A 24,019-nucleotide genomic window follows, 5' to 3' on the forward strand; every position below is an offset into this window, starting at 1 on the left:
TCAAATTTGGGAAAATGAAACCCATTGACATAATATTATGTCAATTACATTTTTTTGTCTACTTAAATTACATTTTTCTTTACATGTCACAAAAAATTTATGAGATCGTCATAATTCATCACTATAATAATATTCTATTTAAAACACATATTCTATCGACTTTCATAACATACATTAAACATTTTGACATATAATTTGGCTATTTTAGTTTTTTTTTCGTTTCAACCCAGTAAAAGCCGGATTAAAGTTTTATAATTATTTTATTTAATTAGTATTAGCAATTTGTTCCAACTGCGAGTCTTCATGAAGCCACATGAACTGTCGGATTTCATCCTCTGAAGACGGACAGCAATGCGGCTGGGCTTTGTCCAGGATGCGACGTAACTCCTGAAAAATAGAAAAGATTAGTGATTTTTTATACTGAGTGGTGTTACTGTGTAAATATTTTACTGTTTCTGACTGTTTTTTAACAACTTAAACCTTACCATAAAAAAAAACTTGAGGAATATATTTTATACGAAGAAAGTTTTTTTATTTTGCATTGAAATTATTTTCTGTTACATTCAACTTGAAAAGATTTTTATCACTATCCGTATCAAACATTACTTTTTTATTGCCAATTGATTGATTGATTTAATTTGAAACTAATCCATTTTTGTAAATTTTTTGTCCATAATTACATCTAGTACAATATAACTAGTCAATAATCATATACCTGCATAGCGGCGCGGTTTCTCTCAGCTGCCTCCAAATGGTCGAGTATTGGTGGCGGGTAGTCGCGTCCGATCACGCAGTTTGCACGCTGCTGCACGTCTAGTGGGGCCTTCCATGGCTCGTATCTGTAAATTGTATTATTTTTCGTTAAAATCTTTTAATTACATTAATGGAAGATAAGTCGTTCGTGGAATAAGTGCATCTGTAGGAACTCAGCTAAATGAGTGAATAGCATAACATAATATCACTGTTGCTAAAAAAAATTACATAAAATAACTTTATTTGCAATTTTTTGTAATTTTTGCATTACAGCGGCCGCTGGGCTCGAGGCGCAGGCACAGACACAGACACAGACACACGCTCACATGTAGGCGTCCGGCATGTGCGTCAGCTCGGGCACGTAGCGGCGCACGTAGCGGCCGCTGGGCTCGAGGCGCAGGCCGAGCCGCACGGGGCACGCGCACTCGCCAGAGTCCAGCAACGCCTCGAACGCAGAGGATGACACCCACATCCAGTTACCCGCGCATACCGACCTGCGAAATCACATCAATCATCACAATGGCAAACAGCCAACAGTAGGAATAAGGTTGAAAAAATGGGGGGACACTTGTCAAATAGACACTGAACCAACAAATAAATTTACATAAAAAATATTATCATAGTAGTCACATATGCGCAAGGATAACCATAAAACCAGCAAATAAAAGTATTCGGCTTCATTCAAACATACTTAAATTAACTAAAAATGTCAAAAACAAGAATTTCACAACAATCACAATAAAACAGAAAGTCAAAACACACAATTACGCGCCCCACAATTAAATTACAAAGAAACATACCAATCAGCATCCAGCAGATACTTCAAGAAGTGCTCCAAGCCGTGTTCCCAAGAGAGCCACAAAGTACCACGCGTCAGAAATGACGCGACGGTATTACGCAGTGCGTGGTGTAACCAGCCTTCTGCTAATAGCTGCCGCATGGCTGCGTCAATGAAGGGAAACCCTGTACGACCTTCCTTCCACCTACAATTAGGATTTATCAGTAAGATCCGGCTCGACGGATCAATTTTCATTTACGAGTAATCGTAATATTATAAGGTAAGTCGATTGTTTACTACTTTATATCCTTATTTTATCATTATTCAATTCATTCAAAATTTTTTTGGATAAAATATTGTCATGTTTTATAATGTTACTAGCTTACCGCCCGCGACTTCGCCCGCTTTGTCTAAATTCTAAAACCTAATTAATTATATACTAAAACCTTCCTCTTGAATCACTCTATCTATTAAAAAAAACCGCATCAAAATCCGTTTCGTAGTTTTAAAGATTTAAGCATACAAAGGGACATAGGGACAGAAAAAGCGACTTTGTTTTATACTATGTAGTGAAGTGATTTGACCCAAGTTTCTATATTGTACTTGATTTCTTTATTCGCTAAAAAGACGTTTTGGAGTGGCAAAGAATCCTAATTATCATTAGTAAGGATTATTTGCTGAAATTAAAAATACAAAAGTAACTCTATGTGCTTCTTCTTCATGCTCAAATTACATGAAAAGCTTAATTTTCACAAAAAAGCTTTAATCGCACGGAGAGCTTAATTTTCACAAAAAGCTCTAATCGCACAGACAGCTTAATTTTCACAAAAAGCTCTAATCGCACGGAGAGCTTAATCTTCATAAAAAGCTCTAATCGCACGGAGAGCTTAATTTTCACTAAAAGCTCTAATCGCACGGAGAGCTTAATTTTCACAAAAAGCTCTAATCGCACGGAGAGCTTAATTTTCACAAAAAGCTCTAATCGCACAGAGAGCTTAATCTTCATAAAAAGCTCTAATCGCACGAAGAGCCTAATTTTCACAAAAAGCTCTAATCGCACGGAAAGCTTAATTTTCACAAAAAAGCTCTAATCGCACGGAGAGCTTAATCTTCATAAAAAGCTCTAATCGCACGGAGAGCTTAATTTTCACTAAAAGCTCTAATCGCACGGAGAGCTTAATCTTCATAAAAAGCTCTAATCGCACGGAGAGCTTAATTTTCACTAAAAGCTCTAATCGCACGAAGAGCCTAATTTTCACAAAAAGCTCTAATCGCACGGAAAGCTTAATTTTCACAAAAAAGCTCTAATCGCACGGAGAGCTTAATCTTCATAAAAAGCTCTAATCGCACGGAGAGCTTAATTTTCACTAAAAGCTCTAATCGCACGGAGAGCTTAATTTTCACAAAAAGCTCTGATCGCTTGGAGAGCTTAATTTTCATAAAAAGCTCTAATCGCACGAAGAGCTTAATTTTCACAAAAAGCTCTAATCGCACGGAGAGCTAAATTTTCACAAAAAGCTCTAATTGCACGGAGAGCTTTATTTTCATTAAAAGCTCTAATCGCACGAAGAGCTTAATTTTCACTAAAAGCTCTAATCGCACGGAAGCTTAATTATCACAAAAAGCTCTAATCGCACGGAGAGCTTAATTTTCACAAAAAGCTCTAATCGCACAGAGAGCTTAAACTTCACAAAAAGCTCTAATCACACGGAGAGCTTAATTTTCACAAAAAGCTCTAATCGCACGGAGAGCTTAATTTTCACAAAATTGAATCGGTGGTAAATGTTAAAAATACTATGTAATGACGATTCGAAAGTGCTACTAAATAGTAGTCTAATTGAATAAATGAATGTTTGAGTTTGAGTTTGAGTTTGAGTTTGAAAAAGCTCTAATCGCACGGAGAGCTTAATTTTCACAAAAAGCTCTAATCGCACGGAGAGCTTAATAATCATTTAAAGCTCTAATCGCACGAAGAGCCTAATTTTCACAAAAAGCTCTAATCGCACGAAGAGCCTAATTTTCACAAAAAGCTCTAATCGCACGGAGAGCTTAATGTACACATAAAGCTCTAATCGCACGACGAGCTTAATCTGCATAAAAAACTCTAATCGCACGGAAAGCTTAATCTTCATAAAAAGCTCTAATCGCACGGAGAGCTCAATTTTCACAAAAAGCTCTAATCGCACGGAGAGTTTAATCTTCACAAAAAGCTCTAATCGCACGGAGAGCTTAATTTTCACAAAAAGCTCTAATCGCACGCATTTTCACAAAAAGCTTATGTGACTTGGAAAGCTAAATTTAACAAAAAGCTAGAAACATCGATTACTCATTATAAGTTTGTATCGATTACTCAACTACGATATTTATCTGAATGTAAAAGCATTATTTTTAGACGAGCCTGTAAATATATTATAGTTAACACATAATATTATCATAATTATAATTATTAAAATAGTACAGTAAAGTGCATCTAAATTATTGTATTATATTATCTACTAGCGACCCGCCCCGGCTTCGCACGGGTGCATTGCTGATACTAAATACACTACAGAAAAACTGAACGTTGTACTGTATTATATAAAAACATAGCGGCCCGCTCCGGCTTCACACGGGTATAAAATATATAGCCGGGCGGCCGGCCGGTACCGCTGCAAACGGTACGTCCCGCAATTTTTAAATCTGTAATATCTTCGAAAATATTCACTTAAATCATACGGTGTAAAGGGCCATATAGATCTATATTAAATGAACAATGTATTCAAGGTATTTAATTGGTTAAGGATTAATGCTGTATTGGTTAAAATCGCTTCGAAAATTAGCCATTATTTGTCGTAAAAAGTAAAGGACAAAAAAAAGTTATTGTGGGTTATCCATAAGAGATAGTCATATACCATCGCGGATTTTTCTGTAGACCTTTATAATGTGTATAATACTTAGTACATTATTTTGATAAAACTCGAAGGGTTGCGTTCGCCTGCGTTTGCAATGTAATCCATTTAGGCAAGTCTACTATAGCATATTTAACTCGAAGGATCAATTTTAAATAATAGCTTAACTCCTCATCACAGTAAGTTAAATGTTAAATATAACTAGAGGAAAAATTCTAATAACACAGACCACAAAAATATTAATTAAGAATCTATGGAAATTATAGTCCAAGAGCGATCGTCAAAAACGTGAGGATGCAGTAGTAATGTTAATTAAGATCGTCTATATGAAAATCTAGTCTAGTCTAGTCTAGTCTAAGAGGCGATCGTCAAAAAGGTGAGGACTGAGGATGCAGTAGAAGATTAAAAATTGAATTTCTTACTTTTGTGAAATTTTAACAATAAATCAACGGCCTAGCAACTAGTCTTATAACAATTCTCTTGCTTATTTAATTACCTACCATAAAAAGAAAGATATTAGAAAAAAGTATTTACCTTTGCAGGTGGTCCCCCTGCGGCTGTTTCCAGGGTATATCTAGACAAATGGGGTTGCCCTCCATCTGTGCGTAGCGCGGGTTGTTGACGCTCATGGTGTAGAAGTATTCACGCCAAATCAGCTGACCTAATGAAGTATATTTATTTTCGACCCGGCATAAAAATCTAATGTCTATGTCACTTAGGAATAAAGTAGCTTTCTGATGTTTGTGGTGGAAGAATTTTTTTAAGTGAGCCGGTAGTTTTCGATTTAAATTGATACAAACAAACAAATACTTCATCTTTATATTAGTAAGATAAAAAGGATAAAGACTAGCTGCACTTCGCGGTTTCACCCGCGTGACTCCGCTCCTGTTGGTCTTAGCGAAATGATATATAGCCTATCCTTCCTCGATAAATGGGCTATCTCAAACCGAAAGAATTGTTCAAATCGGACAAGTAGTTCACGAGATTAACGCGTTCAAACAAACAAACAAATTCTTCAGCTTTATAATATTAGTATAGATAAATAATGATACTCAATTAAATAAAAAAAAGGAAGAACTAATATTAGAATTCTTACCCGTAATAAAATGAGTCGATGATATACGTCCCTGGTGTACTTTCTGAAATAGATCTTGTACTGCCCAGTAAAATCTAAAAAAAGACGAAAGTATTTAACATTTTTGCCCGTGAATATAACGTGAATTCTTATTTTTTTATTTTTATGACAAATATTGACCTACAATCAAAAATGATCCTTACCTCCTTACAGATAAGCATCCAAATCGTAAAGCTGGACTCAGCGATATGGGAGGTCCCAGCAAGTCAGGACTACCGTGGGTTGGAAGATACGAACCCCTGCAATAAGTAAATATAAATATTTCACGACAATTTTCACACACGGCACGATCTGATCCCATACTAAGCTTTCTCTTGTGTTATGCAAACCAGATGGCTGACTACATAATATAGATAATTATCACCCAGACACAGAGCAAACATCTATGTTCATCACGAAAATATTTGCCCTGGGTGTGAATCGAACCCACGACATCTGGCTTGGAAGGCAGGGCCACTACCAACCAAGCCAACCGGTCGGTCAGTGTGTTGGTAGATACAAACCCCTGCAATAAGTGTTTTTGTTAAGGCTAAATATGTTCAAAAAACATAAAATTCTCGTATCCCCATTGGATATGTAGTATAAATGCATTTGAAATTTTTTTCTGTTTAATTTTTTTTTTATTTTTTTGAACAGCTTGTACTTATTATTATTACAAAATATGACTTTATTTAATTCATTAAGAAATAAACAGTTTTAAAATATAAAGTACTAGCTGCGCCCCGCGGTTTCACTCGTGTAGCTTCGCTCCTGTTAGTCTTAGCGTGATGATATATACCCTATAGCCTTCCTGGATACATCTAACACCAAAAGAATTTTTCAAATCGGACCAGTAGTTCCTGAGATTAGCACGTTCAAACAAACCAACTCTTCAGATTTATAATATTACGTATAGATATTTCATTCACTCAATTCATTCAATCATTCATTAAATTAAATTTTCCTTAAAGCAATCACTAACTTGCGAAACGTCTCATGTTCGACCGCCAGCCGCTGATCAGCCTGCTGCAGTGCCGCTGTCTCACCTCCGACCCAACGTATCATGCGAATGTCTTCCTTCTCCAGAAACACGCCTAGGTCTTCCGGTTTTGGGGTCTGGAAATAATTGGCTTATTATAGCTTGACCGCAGTGGCTATATAGGTAAGTGCGCTGGCGGGGCGGGGGTGAGTACTGACCGTTCTGTTTCTTTCTACCCGCTCCCTGCCTCACCGTACATACCTAGGGCGCGGTACAGCCACTGCGGTCAAGCTATAAAGAAATGGCGATTTTAACGTGATAACGTTTTTAAAATCGTTTTAGTCGGGTGACATGTTCAGAAACTTGTGTCACACCAAAACCTCACGAGCGCGATCGCAGGTATAACGAGAGAGAGACGGACCGATCTCCCGTCTCATCTCGAGCGCTGCCACCAATAAGACGTTATCACGTATCACATAACATCTCGATCGTAAACCTACTTTACAAACAACCAATTTTTTTTGATCTTCTGAAATGTTGGAAGGTTAGATGACTGGAAAAAATAGATCAGGTGGTAATCTTGGAATGTTAAATAACATTGTTAAGTGAGGGTTTGTGCCAAACAAGACAAGTCAATGCTTTTCATACTATTCTAGTCATAGAAATCTAAATAACAAGACACTAGAAGTCGTAAGCGTGCGTGACCTTGTCGCCACTCAGGTGATGTTCACATCACCAGTGCATTCGTCACTGTTCAGTTGCTCTGGAGACGTATGAGTGTATACATGGTGTGTTTCAGCAATTCCCTTTGCGGAAATTCTTCCACAAGTTGTAAAATTATACTTATAAAGGAATAATATTTCATCGGAAAATATTTTTTTTTAGAAATAATGCCGTTTTTCCTTAAAATTATAGAATATTTACAAGTATTACGAGTGTCACCATAGTAATCGAAATAACAATGAATGACACAGTCGACCATTCTTATTATCACGTTTGTTCGTATTGGAGCAAAAAGTCTCATATATACTTAGGGATGTTATTCTAAAATAAACCGTAAATTCGTGCGTTAGGATACATATTCAAAAGCTTAATTTAATAGTTAAGTTAGTTTTCACTAAAATCAAGCTGTCCAATAAAAGGCATAGTTTACTTGTGTGTACTGTTTAGCTTTCGGTTTGAATGTGTTGATTTTGGCGACAGCGGTTTTCATACGAATTATGACATTACAGCACTTCTATGTGTCTTGTTATTTAGATTTCTATGATTCTAGTATATTTACCTTATCAAAAACCACAAATTCACTGTAAAACGAATCAGGGAGTACACCGAAGTTGACCTTGCGCAGGTCCACGTCGTCTACGGGTCTCGGCGGATCACCGATAATGGCTACCGTGTGCTGAAATAAAACAAATATAAATTAAAGTTAGGGAAGGTGTAATGCAATGTGAATTGTGACTCCGAATGAAAATAATTCTACACCATAATATATGAACACTTTCAAACTCTTCATATAATTATAACGTTAATAGAAGTGTTCGGGAAGAAGAAAATAGTAGTAAATTGAAAGAGGAGAAATATGAGCAAACCACCAATATAATAGGTATAGAAAAATTACCTCAGTAAAAGTTTTACAATTTTCGATGAAGATACATCATATTATATTGATTCTGATTTTCGAAAATGTCGTATGTTTTGTAGTTTTTTTATTTGAAATTGTTAGTTTTAATATGTTATTGGACACAAAAGAACCTATAACCTTACACTATGATAGGACTCACCAAAAACATCTGATAAGTAAGCGGCGGTATTCCTCCATTCACGCGTATGATGGTATCGGGTTCCCATAGCGTGTGCGACACTCGCTCGCGGCACGTCACGCCGATCTCTCTGCACACAGAGCGCACGCTTTCGTCACGAGCCCGCCAGATGGGCTCGCAGTCTTGCTCGAAGCAGAGCTTGCTTATGCCTAGAGCGTAAAATATAATAGATAAATGTGTGTGTAAGTGAATGAGTGGACGAGTAAGTGAATGAGTGATGGAATGAAAGAATTATTGACTGAATTTGTGAACTAGTATATGAGACGCATATAACTGACGGTCGCTCATTTCGTCGCGGGCCCGCCATATCGGCTCACAGTCTTGCTCGAAGCAGAGCTTGCTCATACCTGGAGGGATGGAACGAGTGAGTGAATGAAGATTGTTGCATAAGAACAATATATCGGAAATAATTAAACAATTGCGATGAATGAAGAAATACTGTTGGAAAAGACAAATATTTCCGAATATAACAAGGATATCTAGTGGCACATTCTCGTCACAGGCGCGTTTGATCAGTCCGCAGTCTTGCTAGAACCATAATTTACTAAGGCCTGGAGCGTGTAATTGCATTAGTGAATGAATGAACGAATGAGTGATCAAGTAAGTGATTTAATGTAGTCTTGAAGAAAATAAATATGTATGTATATCCGATCTGTATAATAAAAATTAATCGACAAAAATAAAATTGAATAATATATTCAGAATGTTCGTCTGGAGAGTAAACACAAAAAAGGTAATAGGGCAGAACGTTTGTCGGGGCACTTAGTATCAAATAAATCTGGCTGCAAACTGCCAGTAATTATTTACTATACCCGGCGCGGCCTAAGATGATCCCTATGACAGTTCGTCTTAGTGATTGCTCGTATGATGGATCGTGTCGATACTTTACTATTTTATAGGCTAAGGCGTGGTTTGCATTCAGCCACGTCGGTAAACATGTTTTTACAAATATTATAAAATGAATTTTTAACGTCTATTATGTAAACGAAACGGTAAGTAAAACGAAAGTTTTCCAAAACATAACAATGCACCTTATCATTTTCTCGTAATCTTTAACCCGTTTAACACAGTGTATATTATTTTATCATGAAAATGGAATCCCCATTTAATTTTTCTAAAAAACTTATATTATCATAGGTAAGTAAATTAACGCGAACGGTAATTAATTAATTAATTATGCTGCGATCTTCTGTTCCATTCAATAGAGAATGAACTATAGCTTAAGCATGGAAAAAATGTGAACTCGTTTCCATTATCGAAATTTGTTTATCGATACTTTCCGCACTAGTCGATAAATGCCAACGATGTAAGTTATGAAGGACGTAAACGTAAAGTCAGATTGATATAATTTCTCGTAAATGTTAAGAATTGTTATAATTCCAACGGAATATCATTGTAATGGCATGAAGATATCATTGTAATGGATTGGAATGTCAGCCATTAGAAGTGTCAGTTAGCTCCCGTTAATTTTTGAGTTTTATAATTAATTAGTCGTGTAAACGCAGCTAAAAAGTTCTAATTTTGAAAGTTAATTACATAACGCGTGTGCCACAGTGTTATCTCGAACTGAATTTATGTGTATTGTGAAATAAACAATCTATAACACAGCTGTTGATCAGCTGATGAACACGCAAGTACCCACATTATAAAAACACGATTGAAAAATTTTTATCATCCCTATTTGTGCCGCTAAAGTTATTTTAAATTTAACTCACTGCTTTTGAGAATCCATATACATCTGTTAAAATCACTTTACAACAACAACTTATAACGATTATAATGGCAAACAAATGTCCTTCTTGCGGGAAATTCATCTCAACCTCGGATGGAGCTAAATGCAATAAATGCAGTTTAACTTATCATAAGCCGTGTGTAAACATGAACACAAACTCACGTATCAGTCCGAAATGGCTTTGTAAAGGCTGCAGTAAGAGTACTCCCCCAATGCCAGCCAACGAAGATACCGATGCATTCTTAGATGCAGTAATGCAGCAGGATGCGCCGTCGCTGGTTCATGAGATCAAGCTTTTGCGCACAGAGCTGTCCGGTTTTCGAAGGGATATGTCACAGTTAACATTGGCTATATCACAGATAAATACCAGACTTGATGAAGTGGAAGATAGGGTCTCAAAGTTAGAGGATAAAACCTTGACACAAGCCCAGTCTGATAACTGTGATAGCCTGCTTAAATCGGTTGCGGAGCTCCAACACCGTCTCAATGAGTCAGAACAGGACAACCTGATGAACGACGTCGAAATAACGGGCATTCCAGAGAACAGCGCCGAGAACCTCACGCACATTGCTGTGACGCTTGCTCGTAAAATTGGTCAGCAGTTGGATGAACGTGACATAGTAAGCGCGCATCGATCTGGTCGGCGGTCTTTAAATAATGCCCCTAATAACTCGTCTCGTGCGCGTCCCATCGTCGTGCGCTTGGCGCGCAGATCCGTACGGGACGACCTGCTGCGCGCTGCACGCGTGCATCGCGGCGCAGACACCGCGGGAACTGATATCGGTGGCGAGCCTCGTCGCTTTTATGTCAATGAACATTTAACTAGTACTAATCGTAGATTGTTTTATATGGCTCGTCAAAAAGGTACTGAAATGAAATGGCGTTATATCTGGACCCGTGCAGGACGTATATATGCTAGATGTGAATCAAATTCTCAATCTTTTTGTATAAAGTCAGAAGAGGACATTAAACAAATTTTTTGTCGTATTGCCGTTTGAACAATTTAATTCTAAATATTTGTACTGTATATAATTTGTTTTTATGTAAAAAGCTATCAGCATTTTATAGAAAGGCATGTTATATTTGCAAAAATTTTATTTGTAATTTTTCATTAATTATAAAATATCAACCGAGTAAAATGTTTAGATATAGATTTAAGAATTATGATACTGTTGCAGTCTATCATAATTATTTTAGTTTGTTAATTATTAAGTTACCAATGGATACTGTTCTTGGTTTAAGGTTTATTATTCATTATTGCGGCAGTGTGGTGCTGAATTGGGGTATTCTACAAACGTTAGTATATATTATAATATATTATATCTTATTATTAATAATATTGTATGTGTCTTGTATAGTATTTAAGGAATATGTGTGTATACTAATATATTTACTTGTATTTCTTACTTATATTTGCATAATAACAACACTATTAATTAATTCTAATGTTTATATGTGTAAAATATATGATAACATGCATTTGTATTACTTTTTATTAACTGAGAACAATTTTTCTTGTTTATATAAAAAATTAGACACAATTATTATTATCAAATACAATACTTTTGAACAAATAACTATATTTTATACATGTTCGATAGGGGAAACAGAATAAAAATTGGTTTTCTTAACCCTGGTTCTCTTAGCACTCGCCATGATGAGTTTATGGTGGCAATGGATCGTCACGCTGTCGATATCATGGCAATCAACGAAACATGGCTGCGTGAGGGAGAGGAAGGGCGAGCACCAAGTGTGCCGGGTTACCGCCTACGCCATATCCCTCGGCCACAGACTGTACGTTCTCGGGGAGGTGGGGTTGGATTTTATCTTAAATCGAGCTTGTCGTACCGCATATTAACACATCCAGTGACACATCCCGTTGAACAGATGTGGATAAAAATAACAAGTCGTGGACGCACAATTGTTATCGGTACTGCGTACCGGCCGCCGTGGTTAGACGTTGACACATTCTTTGATGCTCTCATTGACTCCATAGGCACATTCATTTTTAGTGACTATATCGTACTTTTAGGTGATTTTAACGTGAACGTATTGAACAAAAATCACAACAATACAAAAAAGTTATCCGAATTTTTACAATCAGCGGGATTGAACCAAATTGTGTCTCAACCTACTCATTTTACAAATGACAGTGAAACATTAATTGACTTAATTTGTACCAATGCAGGCGTATCTAGTGTAACAGTTGATCACATTGCCTCTCTTAGTAATCACTCGGTTATACCTTGCCATTTGAATATTTTAAAGGAACGGACAAAGCCAAGGTGGATCTCGCGTAGATGTATAAGGGACATAGATCATAATCATTTTAATAAATCCTTAATCGCAGTTGATTGGAACTACATGTTATCAATAAAAAATGTCAACGATATCGTTACTTTGTTCACAAGTAGTATGGTAGAAATTTTTGATTCACATGCGCCTAGGAAAAATATATACGTCAAATTGAAACAGCCACCCTGGTTGACGTATAATATTAAACAAATGATGAAAAGACGAGACGAAGCTCAAGCCAGGGCTAAAATTTGTAAGACAGATAGTGCCAAAAACTACTATATTGATTTAAAAAAATATGTTGCATCTGCACTTCATCGAGAAAAAACAGCTTACTTTGAAACATACATTAATTCTAACATACAAAATCCTCGCGCCTTATGGACCCATATAAAAGATAATGTACAGATTAAACTAAAAGATGACTTCATACTTCCAGCGCATATCAGTGACGCCAATACTATAAATACACATTTCCTAAATGTTCCTATCAATAACGCCGTACCAACATCTTACTTAGCTCACTTCAACGAACATCGCTTTATAAGCAATGCCTCTTTCGAACTGAAGCCTGTGAGCGAAGATACTGTACTTAAGGCATTAAAGAGTCTCAAGTCTCAAGCAGTAGGTATTGATGACTTATCTCTAGATATGATTAACCTCACAATATCACAGACACTACCTATCTTGACGCACATTATTAATGTATCTTTAAAAAGTAGTACATTTCCGGCGATGTGGCAGAGTGCATTGGTGCGACCACTTCCAAAGAAAAGTAATCCTGCATCTGTTAAAGATTTACGGCCTATCAGCATCTTGCCATGTTGCTCCAAAATCCTTGAAAAGATTGTTCACAAACAGTTAATGGATTATCTTGAGTCCAATAACATACTGCCTGACCTTCAATCTGGATTCAGAAAGCGAAGAGGTACTGTAACAGCATTGACAGATGTGCTGGATAATATTTTATGCGAACAAGATTGTGGTAAAGGAACGCTTTTGGTCCTTTTAGACTTTTCACGTGCTTTTGACACCATAGATACTAACCTACTTTTATCAAAATTGGTCTATTACGGCTTTTGCCAAGATTCTGTTGCTTGGTTTAAGAGTTATCTTAGTGAACGTAGGCAGACTGTAGTGGTCTCTAATAGTGACGGAACTACTTCTCTTTCTCATTGTAGTCCAGTGAAACGAGGAGTACCTCAGGGTTCTATTTTGGGACCTATTTTGTTTGTCTTGTACACTGCAGATATAATATCGAAAATTAAGTACTGCCACTACCATATTTACGCTGATGATGTCCAATTATATACCTCTTTTAAACCTGATAAAACTGACGAATTTATACAAAAATTAAATGACGATCTGGACAGCATTTCAAAATGGTCAATAAATAACGCATTAGTGCTTAACGCCGATAAAACCAAATTTATGATACTGGGTACTCCTCAAATTATTAAACAGATTGAGCAACAAACGTCGCTGTTGCATGTAAACGGAGTCCCGTTGGAACGTGTGCGTGAGGCTCGGAATCTAGGTGTAATTTTCGATGAAGCACTTAGATTCGAAAAGTTCATAAATACGACAATCGCAAACTGCTTCTACCGATTAAAACTATTGTATCGCATAAGAAATTACCTAGATCCTCGTCTACGTCTCAGACTATGTGAGTCTTTGGTTTTGTCAAAACTCAACTATGCGGATGTAATGTACGGTCCCCGTCTCCTATCTCGTACTAAAAACGCCATTCAACGAGTGCAAAATGCTTGCGCAAGGTTTTGTTGGGATATTCCTGCTCGAACGCACATCTCGCCATATTTAAAAAAAGCAAACATCCTTAACATGGACCATCGTAGGCGTTTACATCTTGCATCTCTTCTCTTCGATGTGATCAGTACCAAAGCCCCAGCGTACCTCTATAATAAACTGACATGGATGGGATGTAATAATGGTATAACTACTAGGGCGACCCTCGTCAAACTGGCAGTACCAAAACACCATAAATCAATTTTTAAAGGTAGTTTTAAATATAGTGCGACTAAGTGCTGGAATAATTTACCACCTCCATTACGAAACTCGAGGACCTTAGCAAGTTTTAAACATGGCTTTAAAAAACAACTTCTTACCGAGTTTCGTAACCAGCCTTAGTCGCATAGGATATTACAGGGTACAATTGTGTTCATTGTTTATTGTGCTATATTTCATATCTATATTATATGTAAAAAAAATTTGTTATTGTGTTTTGTTTATATTACTATTATTATTAATTTGTACTTGTGTTGTGTATTTTATTAATTATTATATATTTATATATTATTATCTATATTTAAGTATACATAAGAAATTATAATATGTATATTTTATAACTTGAGTCTATTGACTGGCACTCCAACAAGGGGCTACTGAAAATCAGCGCTTCACAACAAGTGCAGCACATGCTGAGTAGCGACCCTTTTTAGCACCACACTGATTAGGAATAAGTCACTATTTTTATTTTATTTGTTGCTTTTGTTTAGTTTGTATATTTTTTTTTTCTTTTATTATGTGTGTGGTGTTAAATAAACTTTTCTTTCTTTCTTTCTTTAAAGCTACGTAAAAATTAATAAATGCCATTTTTAGACGCCTCCAATACGTTTCTAATTTAATGGTGACGCCATTACAAGTTTGTCTCTTGAGAATAAGTGTCAGTGTCATAGGGATCATCTTAGGCCGCGCCGGGTATAATCTGTGATACTTCATAAATTATACTACGAAAAAGGTCTCACTTTATTTATGGACGTCCACATAGTTCACATAGTAAGAAATTTATTTCGCAATTGTAAAAGCTTATATATTATTTTTAATAGTTCTTGCATTGCATAAATGCAATTTAAAGAGAAACAAATACACCTCCAGAACATAAAATTTCATAATCCGATATAACCCACGGCTCCTTCTCCGGAGGCCGTGGGTATCTATGCAAGATTTCCCCACTTCAAAAAAAGGCCTACCTACCCACTTAAAAAAGGCCTACCTATCAGCAGTGGCTTTGCCATTTCATAAAGATAAAATTTTTATGAAGAGAATCGTTATTTGTATGTCCACCCTTAATAAACAGCGAGGAAAAACTGCTCAAAACTCACAAAAAAATAAATAAAAATGTCGTAAGCTTTCATAGCTCAACGTATTTCCTCAATCCCTCAAAACAAAACCGCTACAAAGGCTCAACTCCATTACATAACATCATCCACAGAACTTTCTAGGTCCAGCTCACCTAATTACCTGTTCCTGACAGCAACGTGACAAACGTGCCCCGGTCACGTGGCGCGTGAACAAAACACGCAAAACAATTGACGACCTTAATAATAAACGTTTGAGCTGGACGGATAAGAGTCGGAACAATATAGTATTGGAACAAACAATTCACGTACTGTTTCAAATAATAAATTTAATTGATACACAAAATGTTTAAAACATTTCTATTGACGGCTTGTAAATTGTAATGCATTGATTATGATTAAATATCAACCCAACTGCATTAAACCCTTTAAACACATCTTACACATAAATTGAGATAGAAATGCGAAAAATTACCCATATTATATTCTCTAACTTCTGTAACTCTTAAAATTTAAGGCGAATTTTACGACACTTCACAAGTTACAATCCATGAAACCATTAAACAACATACCATATTTACAGTTCGGAAAAAGTAACCCTCACACACAGTCGGGTAAAAAATCAATTATTATTTACATATTTAGTAACTAAAATTAATTGCAGGAATTGAAAAGTTTACACACTACTTCATGTGTCAGTTCTACATACCAAATTCCTCCCAAAGTCTCCTGATCACGTGCGATGGTTTCCCCTTAATCATGAGAAGCCTGCCTCCATGCACCCTGAACTGGCGGTCCAGGTCATCTAGTGCTTCGAGGAGGTAGCGCATACGACTGTACCCTACCGACTTTGTACCTGTACACATGAAATTTAAGTTATATTCAAACAAGAAACAGATCAAAATCGGTTCAATAATACAATTTTATGCCTATATACCGAAAAATTATCACAGTAAAAGATTGACAACGCGAAATTAGTTTAAATTGTTATTCAAAACGCTCACGATGCATTGTTATAATCATAGAAAGATCACATAAACTCGACGGGAATTTGGCTATGTGGTCTTTTGGTTCTTCTTTCTATCAGTCTTTCCATTCCTATGCTAACTATTAACGCGTTGTGGAAATAAATAAAGGGCATAACGTTTTTCATATCATTTCTTTATTAGGCCAATTAATATCTCCTTACCAGCAGTCTCCCCATCAAACACGAAGATTGGGAAGAACGGGATGCTAGTATCCTCGAGGGCATCCCGCAGAGCCGGATTGTCGTGGAGACGCAGACCATGTCGGAACCAGAGCACACTGCCGCCCAGCATGATGAGTCTGGAAATATTTACTTGTTAGTTTTGCTGTTAATGTAGAATGACTGACTGACTGACAGCCACGAATGGCTTGCTTTTCAGTTTGTTTCTAAAAATTTGTCATATAAATGGGTAAAAGTCTGAAGATAGATAGGCTTGCTTTTTAGAAATTGTTTTCCAATTAAAAATTTAATCGCGTTTTTCATAAAACCTTCATATTATATTTATTGTTGTTATGATTGTTAGGTTTTTCTTCATAACTACCCCTCTTCAAGGCAATTTTATTCCCAACTTTTCAAGGGATCGATCCTTAAATTCCAACTTCTTATAAGCCCCTTCTATGATTGAACAATATAAGACAAGGCCAAAGCTTCACTATTTCCGCAATAACTAATGCAAATCGTTTAAGATGCAACAAGTCGTGCCGATTGCACTGCTGACGTCATCATGGAAATATAACGGCACTAGGAATACATTTATTACAATTCTGCATTGAAATATGAATACAGAACCACAGGAGACAGTTCATAACAACATCATAAATAAATGTGTTCATTCAATTTCGTCCCTGAGCTTTCATAGCTATATGGAAACTGTTGATAGTCAATAGATCTAAGTAAAAATAAAAACTACATGTTTATCAGCCTGTCTGTCTGTAACATTTCTACGCCATAGAGATGGTAAGAACAAAAAATATCAAATATGTCGCTGAATCATCAAAAACTGTGCCAAATGTTTAACTAACTGATAACTTTCTGTCCCTCAAAAGCCATAAATTTCAAAACATTTGTTATTCAGTAAAAGATCAATGGACTTTGTGACTCCATGAATACTTTAATAAAAATCAAGGAGTTTCCATTGTCAAGCGGAAGCCCTTAGATTACAAAATAAAAGACAGATGGAGCGTTGCCGAACTAAACCGAATGATTTATCGTCATTTTCAATAAAGCTATGTGTGCTGTCATTTCGCCGCTGCACTGTACGTACACGGTGCTTCTGTGTGCGTGTAATGTTACCAGATATTGAAAAATTTCCCTAATTTTTCCCCGACTACGGAAAAAAGAGGGTTATGTTTTTCGAGTTTATGTATGTATGTATAATATTTCTTTGACACGCCCTGCAGTACAAACCGTTGGACTGATTTTAAGTTGTGAGATGTCATTGCAATCATCTGAATTACATATTATGTTAGTGGCGGTAGTGACGTAGGCTATATACATAAATTAGCAGTCAAGTTTTAATTTTTATTTTAATATTATTTCGGGTTTGTTGATATATTTTTTTTTAATATTGTAAAAATTCTTTTATTATATAAAGTACCTGATGCCTACTAAAGTTATATATGGACAAAATAATTGTATTCAATTTTTAATTAAATAAATTACATAAAAATATTGTGCGTGTACTAGTGTACACACGTAAGAAGTAAAACTTCTTTATGACCTTATTTTTCAAAAAATAATTTGCTTCTTTACAAAAATACGTCGGATCACGCGTGGTAGGGACGAGAAAAAGATGGCACGTAACGAAACGAAAAAATGTTACACTAAATTTTTTTCCAACCCCGATAAAGAAGTTTCACTTCAAAAATTTTCAATATTAACTACCTATAATAATTATATTATTTTTTATTTTTCAAAATATATGAATGCAAATAGCGGTAGTTTTTAGTCAAGAATACGGGACATTTTATTTTCATCATATCCATCATGGAGTTCCATCATCATCATCGCTAGCGAAAACGACTATGGCGTTTTTAAGCTTTATAAAAGTAACAATATAATGAATTATGCTTATTAAAATAATCTAATAATGATCATGAACCTTTAGTGCACTTTACAAATAATCACATTCACGATCGAAAAATCCAACAGCATTACCCTGAAGATCTTTTAACCGTTTTACCGTTTTACCAATAAAAATGGCAAATTCATTTTCAAAATACTGGCAACATATGTTGAAGTTTTGTATTCCTTCATATCTGTAAAATTATTATTCGTATTTAAAGAAATAAATCAGCCAAATAATCTACAGAAAACCTGTGAAACGATGTTTTATCTTTTTTTTGTTTTCGGGAACAAATTTTACAGCGTTTTATTATCACAAGACAGCATTTTTTTACTTAAATTGCAAACCCTTTTTGACGTATTGCATGACACTATATGCGCTATAGCACTGGAGCAGCGACGTATTTGCTTTTGATTTCGTATTTTCTTTGACAAGGGCGACGGGCGGTTGTCATGCTCCATCTGTATTTTATTTTGTAATCTAAGCGGAAGCCAAAATGTTCCCGCAAAAAATACTTTTCGAACTTTCCAGACTACAACACCGGAGAACTCCAAGGGTGAATAATACATTTATTATTTGTATAATTTAAGAAAATTCGTTTTTTCTTTTTGATAAACTTTGACACGAACAAAAAATTAGCCGTTTTGTAAAAAAATAAGCGTGAATACACCGCTAAAATTTCGTATCTATGCTAAAATTATAAAGCTGAAGAGTGTGTTTGGTTGGTTGAGCGCACTAGTCAGGAACTACGGGTCTGATTTGAAAAAATATTTTTTTAGTTTCATAATTATTGGCAAAAATTACGCCTGAATAACTATGGAATTATTTAAATATCACTGATAGCTCAGCATTACTGAGATTTCGTCTGATTTATAGCTGATTTCAGCCTTTCTTCGCTTCGTATATTACCTGAACTAACCTGGTATGTAATTCTGTCATATCTGGTTGAAGAAACTTTCGTTTTATTTATTACTTAGTAAGTATAATAGAAAAAAGAAACAGAAAACGAAAGGACTATTTTAGGTAGGTACCGAAAGCTTTTAACTCTTTTTGTTACAAATAATAAGTTTTTTTACAATTTTTGTAACAAAATTTTAATTTGAAATGCATTTAAGAAATTTTTTATTTGTATCTCAAGTACTTAGTCATTTTTTTTATTAAATTTTATAAACGTTCTATTAGATTGACTAAAAAAATACTTTTTACTTATTTGTTTCTGAATGAAATCCTATATATCATAGATATAATAATTCATAGAATTTTAAATATTTATTGTTCTTGTTTACAGAGCTGTAAACAAGAACAATAAATATTTAAAATTCTCTCCATTCAATTTTATTTTTCCTTTTTTCAACTAAAGCTTTACGTTTTTGAAAACCATTTACAAACGATAATTTAATATTAAATACACCTATAAAATCCAAAACGAAAAATCTCCAGCCCGATATACGCAAAATTATTAAATTACTTACTCACAAATAAGAGGTCACTTCAGCACGGCATCCGAAACGCAACTGTTATTTTTCCCTCAAGAAGTGGGAGGAGCGTTTCGGAATTCGGTCAACCACAGATTAAAAATACTAGAGAGAGTTTTCATAAATATTTTTTTACTTTTCTTCTAATAACGCGGTATGCTTCAGGAAATAGATTCTGTTTGAGAACATAAATGGTTACTGTGTTTATTTATGTTAATTTTAACGCTTTGCGTGGAAAATCAGAATAAAAATAATATTTTAAGAAAAAAAATATTTTTTTGTATACTAATAAATTAGTATTCTTTTTGGGAAGTTTTTTTTCTACAATTGGTTCGCTATAACCATTACAAAATAAAGGAAGAGTTATTTTAATAGCCCTTTTTCTAGCATCTTATGTTTTCGAAAACGAGCCCTTTCTTATCATTTCCTCAATGCTATGTATGTTTATCAACATAATTGGTTATACAACGGTTACGTAATATTATTATACGATACATACAAATCGATTGACTTACAATTTACAATAGTATTTACTTTAGTAAGTAGGTACTAGCTGTAGATGCTAGGTATATAGATTTAAATGTGTAAAAGTACCATGATCCTGGCTTTTAAATAAATAAATAATCGTTTATTTTCCATCATTATTTGCTACATACATACGTCATTTCATGACCCAGGCTCACACTAAAGTTATGTTACTCTATCTGTACATTGTTAACATAAACCGTAAAAATAAATAAATATTATAGGACATTATTACACAAATCAACCTAGTCCCACAGTAAGCTCAATTAAGGCTTGTGTTGTGGGTACTAGGCGAAGATAAATATAATATTTAATAAATACATATATATATATATATATATATATATATATATACATATATATATATATATATATATATATATATATATATAGATAATAACACCCAGACCCAAGAACAAATAATTGAGTTCATCACACAAATATTTGCAATTAATAATAATAATTTAATTTTGCAATTTATTTTAATAGGAAAAATAACAAAATATTTTACATCTTTAATATAAATTAATAATAAAGTTTATACATAGGTATACGATTCGCCTCGGTTGTTTATTAAATAATTATGTGCGATAATACTAATAATTTTATGAATTTACAAAAAATTGTAATCATAATTTAGGTACCTCGATTTCGCGAGGTGTAAAAAACGGTTTGATTTTAAACTAACTCTGTGTATTATCATAATATTATTATGTTCATTGTTACATGATATTATAGAATTAATATTTGTTGAAATTGCTCATAAAACTATGATTACGCAAAGTATTAATTCACGTTGTTATTATGGGTTTCATATTACTTTAGTTACCTATTTAATTATAGATGCATGCATATATGTATACCTAATAGAAAATTTATCCGCGGTATTTTCCACGTACCTAGTAAAGAAGTTCATATGTAGCAAAGTATTTGAATAAACTAAATTTTCATTTAAATCCCTTGACGGGCAAGATTGAATATCATACATTATTTTATTTATAAAATTAGTGTTTTTTTTAATTGCATTTCAATGAGTTCAATCTGCATATTACCGAGAATATGAAAGAAATCTTAGTCCTACTAATATTCTAAATAGAAAGTAACTCTACTTGTCAGTCTCTACTCAGTTTTTAAAGCATTTACGTAAGGACTGAACCGATTTTGATAAAATCGACACAGAGATAGAAAATACCTTAAAGTGACATTTTTTGTCAAGAAAAAAAACTTTATGCAAGTGAAGTAAAAAATGGAAATATGCAAGAATGATAATAGCTGTCATGTAACAACACAAAGTGCATGCGAAGCCACAGGTGTTAACCTATATTTCCGGACACAGAAATAGGTATCCTTCAGCTATCTACAATTATTAACAAGCAATGAGGTATAAAATCAGGTCAATATTAACTGTATAGAAATCGCATGAAACCCAACAAGACTGCAGTTATACAACACGCTTAAACAAACAATAACTAAGCCCGTATTAACGTACTAATCTGGGATTAATTAATGTTCACAGTATCTGCTCCAATTTCATAGATAGTTTGTTTGTGCAGGATTTTCAAAAACCACCATAATCAGTGATAACTTCTCTACTGAAAACTTATTTAAATATCACTGCTCTACAATTTTAGCGTAACATTTTTTTTTATATAAAAAGAGGCTGTGGTTCAGCAAAATAAAAAAAATTGATTGACAACAATTTAAAGATTGTAATTGTATTAAAACTACTTACAAGTTACACTCTATTTAATACATAAAATTACAGAGTTTACCATAAATGAAATAGATTTTGTTTTTGTTTAAAATATATATAAAAAAAAGTAGATTTAAAAGCTATAAAATTCACGATATTGAGAAAGGAAAAAAGAGACTGGTAATGTTTATGGCACTGACTGAGGACTGATCATAGCATATTTTCAAGGGAGAAAAACTTCTTGGTGTCAAATATTATATCTGAAATTCAATAAACCTCTTATTATAAATTTACTACCGACGACGAAAACAAGACAACATATGCATATAATATCAACGCCAACACCTGACAATAATAATCATTTGAAATTGCATTCAAGTCACCCTTCGCAACGCTATTATATACAATACAATGATTGCAACGTTATACTGAAACACGTGACGCACGTGTTTGTAGAGCATGTAGTTCATACATCTATAACTTGGTCATGCGTCTATGTTGCCTATGTTCATATGTTTATATGTACTTTTTTTCAATTGTTGCAACATTTTTCGATGATTATCTGTTTTTGGCTATAGCTGGATATGGATGAATAGACACTGACACAAAAATAATTTTGAATAAACTGACACAAAAAAAAATATAGTAAAAAAAAATGTTATTTGCTTGCTGTATTGTCATAGTTTCCATAAAAGTTGATAGATAAAATTGGTGAAATACTTGACTGTTAAGAAGAAAGAAAGTTTGTTACTGAATAAGTAATCTATATAAATAAAAATGAAACCCGTTTTCCTTGGTGATCACGCGTGAACGGGTGGACCGATGTTGATAATTCTTTTTTTATTATATTCCTTGAAGTGTGAGGATGGTTCTTATGTAGAGAAAACTTAAATATGTATCACGGGTGAAGCCGCGGCGGACTGCTAGTTAATTATAATAAGGGAAGGATTTAGAAAGTAACATGTCAGAATAAACAGGCGTCTTAGTTTGTCCTAGAAAAAAAACTACCATAATTTTGGTTTTATAAACATACCAGTTGCATAACAATCTTTCCCAATACCTCTAATAGTAGCTGCCAGAGTGAGCCTGAGATTGTTGTGATTAAAACAGGGGCGTATTTTTTTTTCATAAAAAAATATATCAATATGTCAACGTAGATGACCGGGTGAACTTCATATTTGTGAAAATATTTCCTTTAGGTATATATACATTATTAGATTAATGTTTTGCTTCAAATACGGTATTCAAGGTTCTTAGCACTGACCACTTGGATATTTTTTAATTCAAAGAAAATATAATGTTACATAAATAAAAGAACATAGATTATAAAATAATGAGCTGACTTACCAATGAAGCGTTGAATATGATGCTTTGCAGAATTGATTACTTTTATTGTTAGTGTGAAACGCACGTTATAAAAAATGACACTAATTATTTATTCTGCATTATTTTGATACGAAAAGAGAATTATTTTATGAAAAATTAGTATTTTTATGACGCAAAAAATTATTTGATATTACAAATATAAAATTTTACTTTGATATTACAATTATTTGATAGCAATCAATCAGCAAAATATTATTTGGAGAAAGAAAAATTGAAATTAAAGACTTGGCCATAACATTCGATCAACAATTTCAACAAATATCAACTGATTTTGACATTGACAATTGATATGACAATAGGCAACAGCTGAGATCACTGAGATTCGGAGAACTGTCATGGTATGAAAATTCAAAATAGTTGAAAAATCTAGTTAGTTTATAAACTTTCTCCC

General features: G+C 34.3%; 1 protein-coding gene across 3 annotated transcripts; it reads right to left on the reverse strand.

Moving 5' to 3' along the window:
* Nucleotides 1-247: 247 nt before the first annotated feature.
* On the reverse strand, nt 248-23,877 carry cry (circadian regulator cryptochrome). 3 transcript variants are annotated; one of them, XM_089698492.1, is made up of 13 exons: nt 23,590-23,877; nt 16,647-16,783; nt 16,167-16,313; nt 8,294-8,481; nt 7,795-7,911; nt 6,516-6,649; nt 5,698-5,793; nt 5,516-5,589; nt 4,954-5,080; nt 1,554-1,736; nt 1,080-1,247; nt 716-839; nt 248-387 (listed from the first exon to the last, which is right to left on the reverse strand). In XM_089698492.1, exons 2-13 carry the CDS (start codon nt 16,774-16,776, stop codon nt 265-267), a joined length of 1,611 nt encoding a protein of 536 aa, XP_089554618.1. In that variant the 5' UTR covers nt 16,777-16,783; nt 23,590-23,877; the 3' UTR covers nt 248-264. The 3 variants fall into 3 exon arrangements, with proteins under 3 accessions (XP_089554618.1, XP_089554619.1, XP_089554620.1); XM_089698493.1 differs by lacking the exon at nt 23,590-23,877 and adding an exon at nt 20,026-20,099; XM_089698494.1 differs by lacking the exon at nt 23,590-23,877 and adding an exon at nt 17,026-17,109.
* Nucleotides 23,878-24,019: the final 142 nt, after the last annotated feature.

The sequence above is a fragment of the Colias philodice genome, chromosome 8, assembly GCF_061535455.1.
Source record: "Colias philodice isolate Cphi_HAF_F1 chromosome 8, ilColPhil1 Martin Lab GWU primary, whole genome shotgun sequence".
Lineage (NCBI taxonomy): Eukaryota > Metazoa > Arthropoda > Insecta > Lepidoptera > Pieridae > Colias > Colias philodice.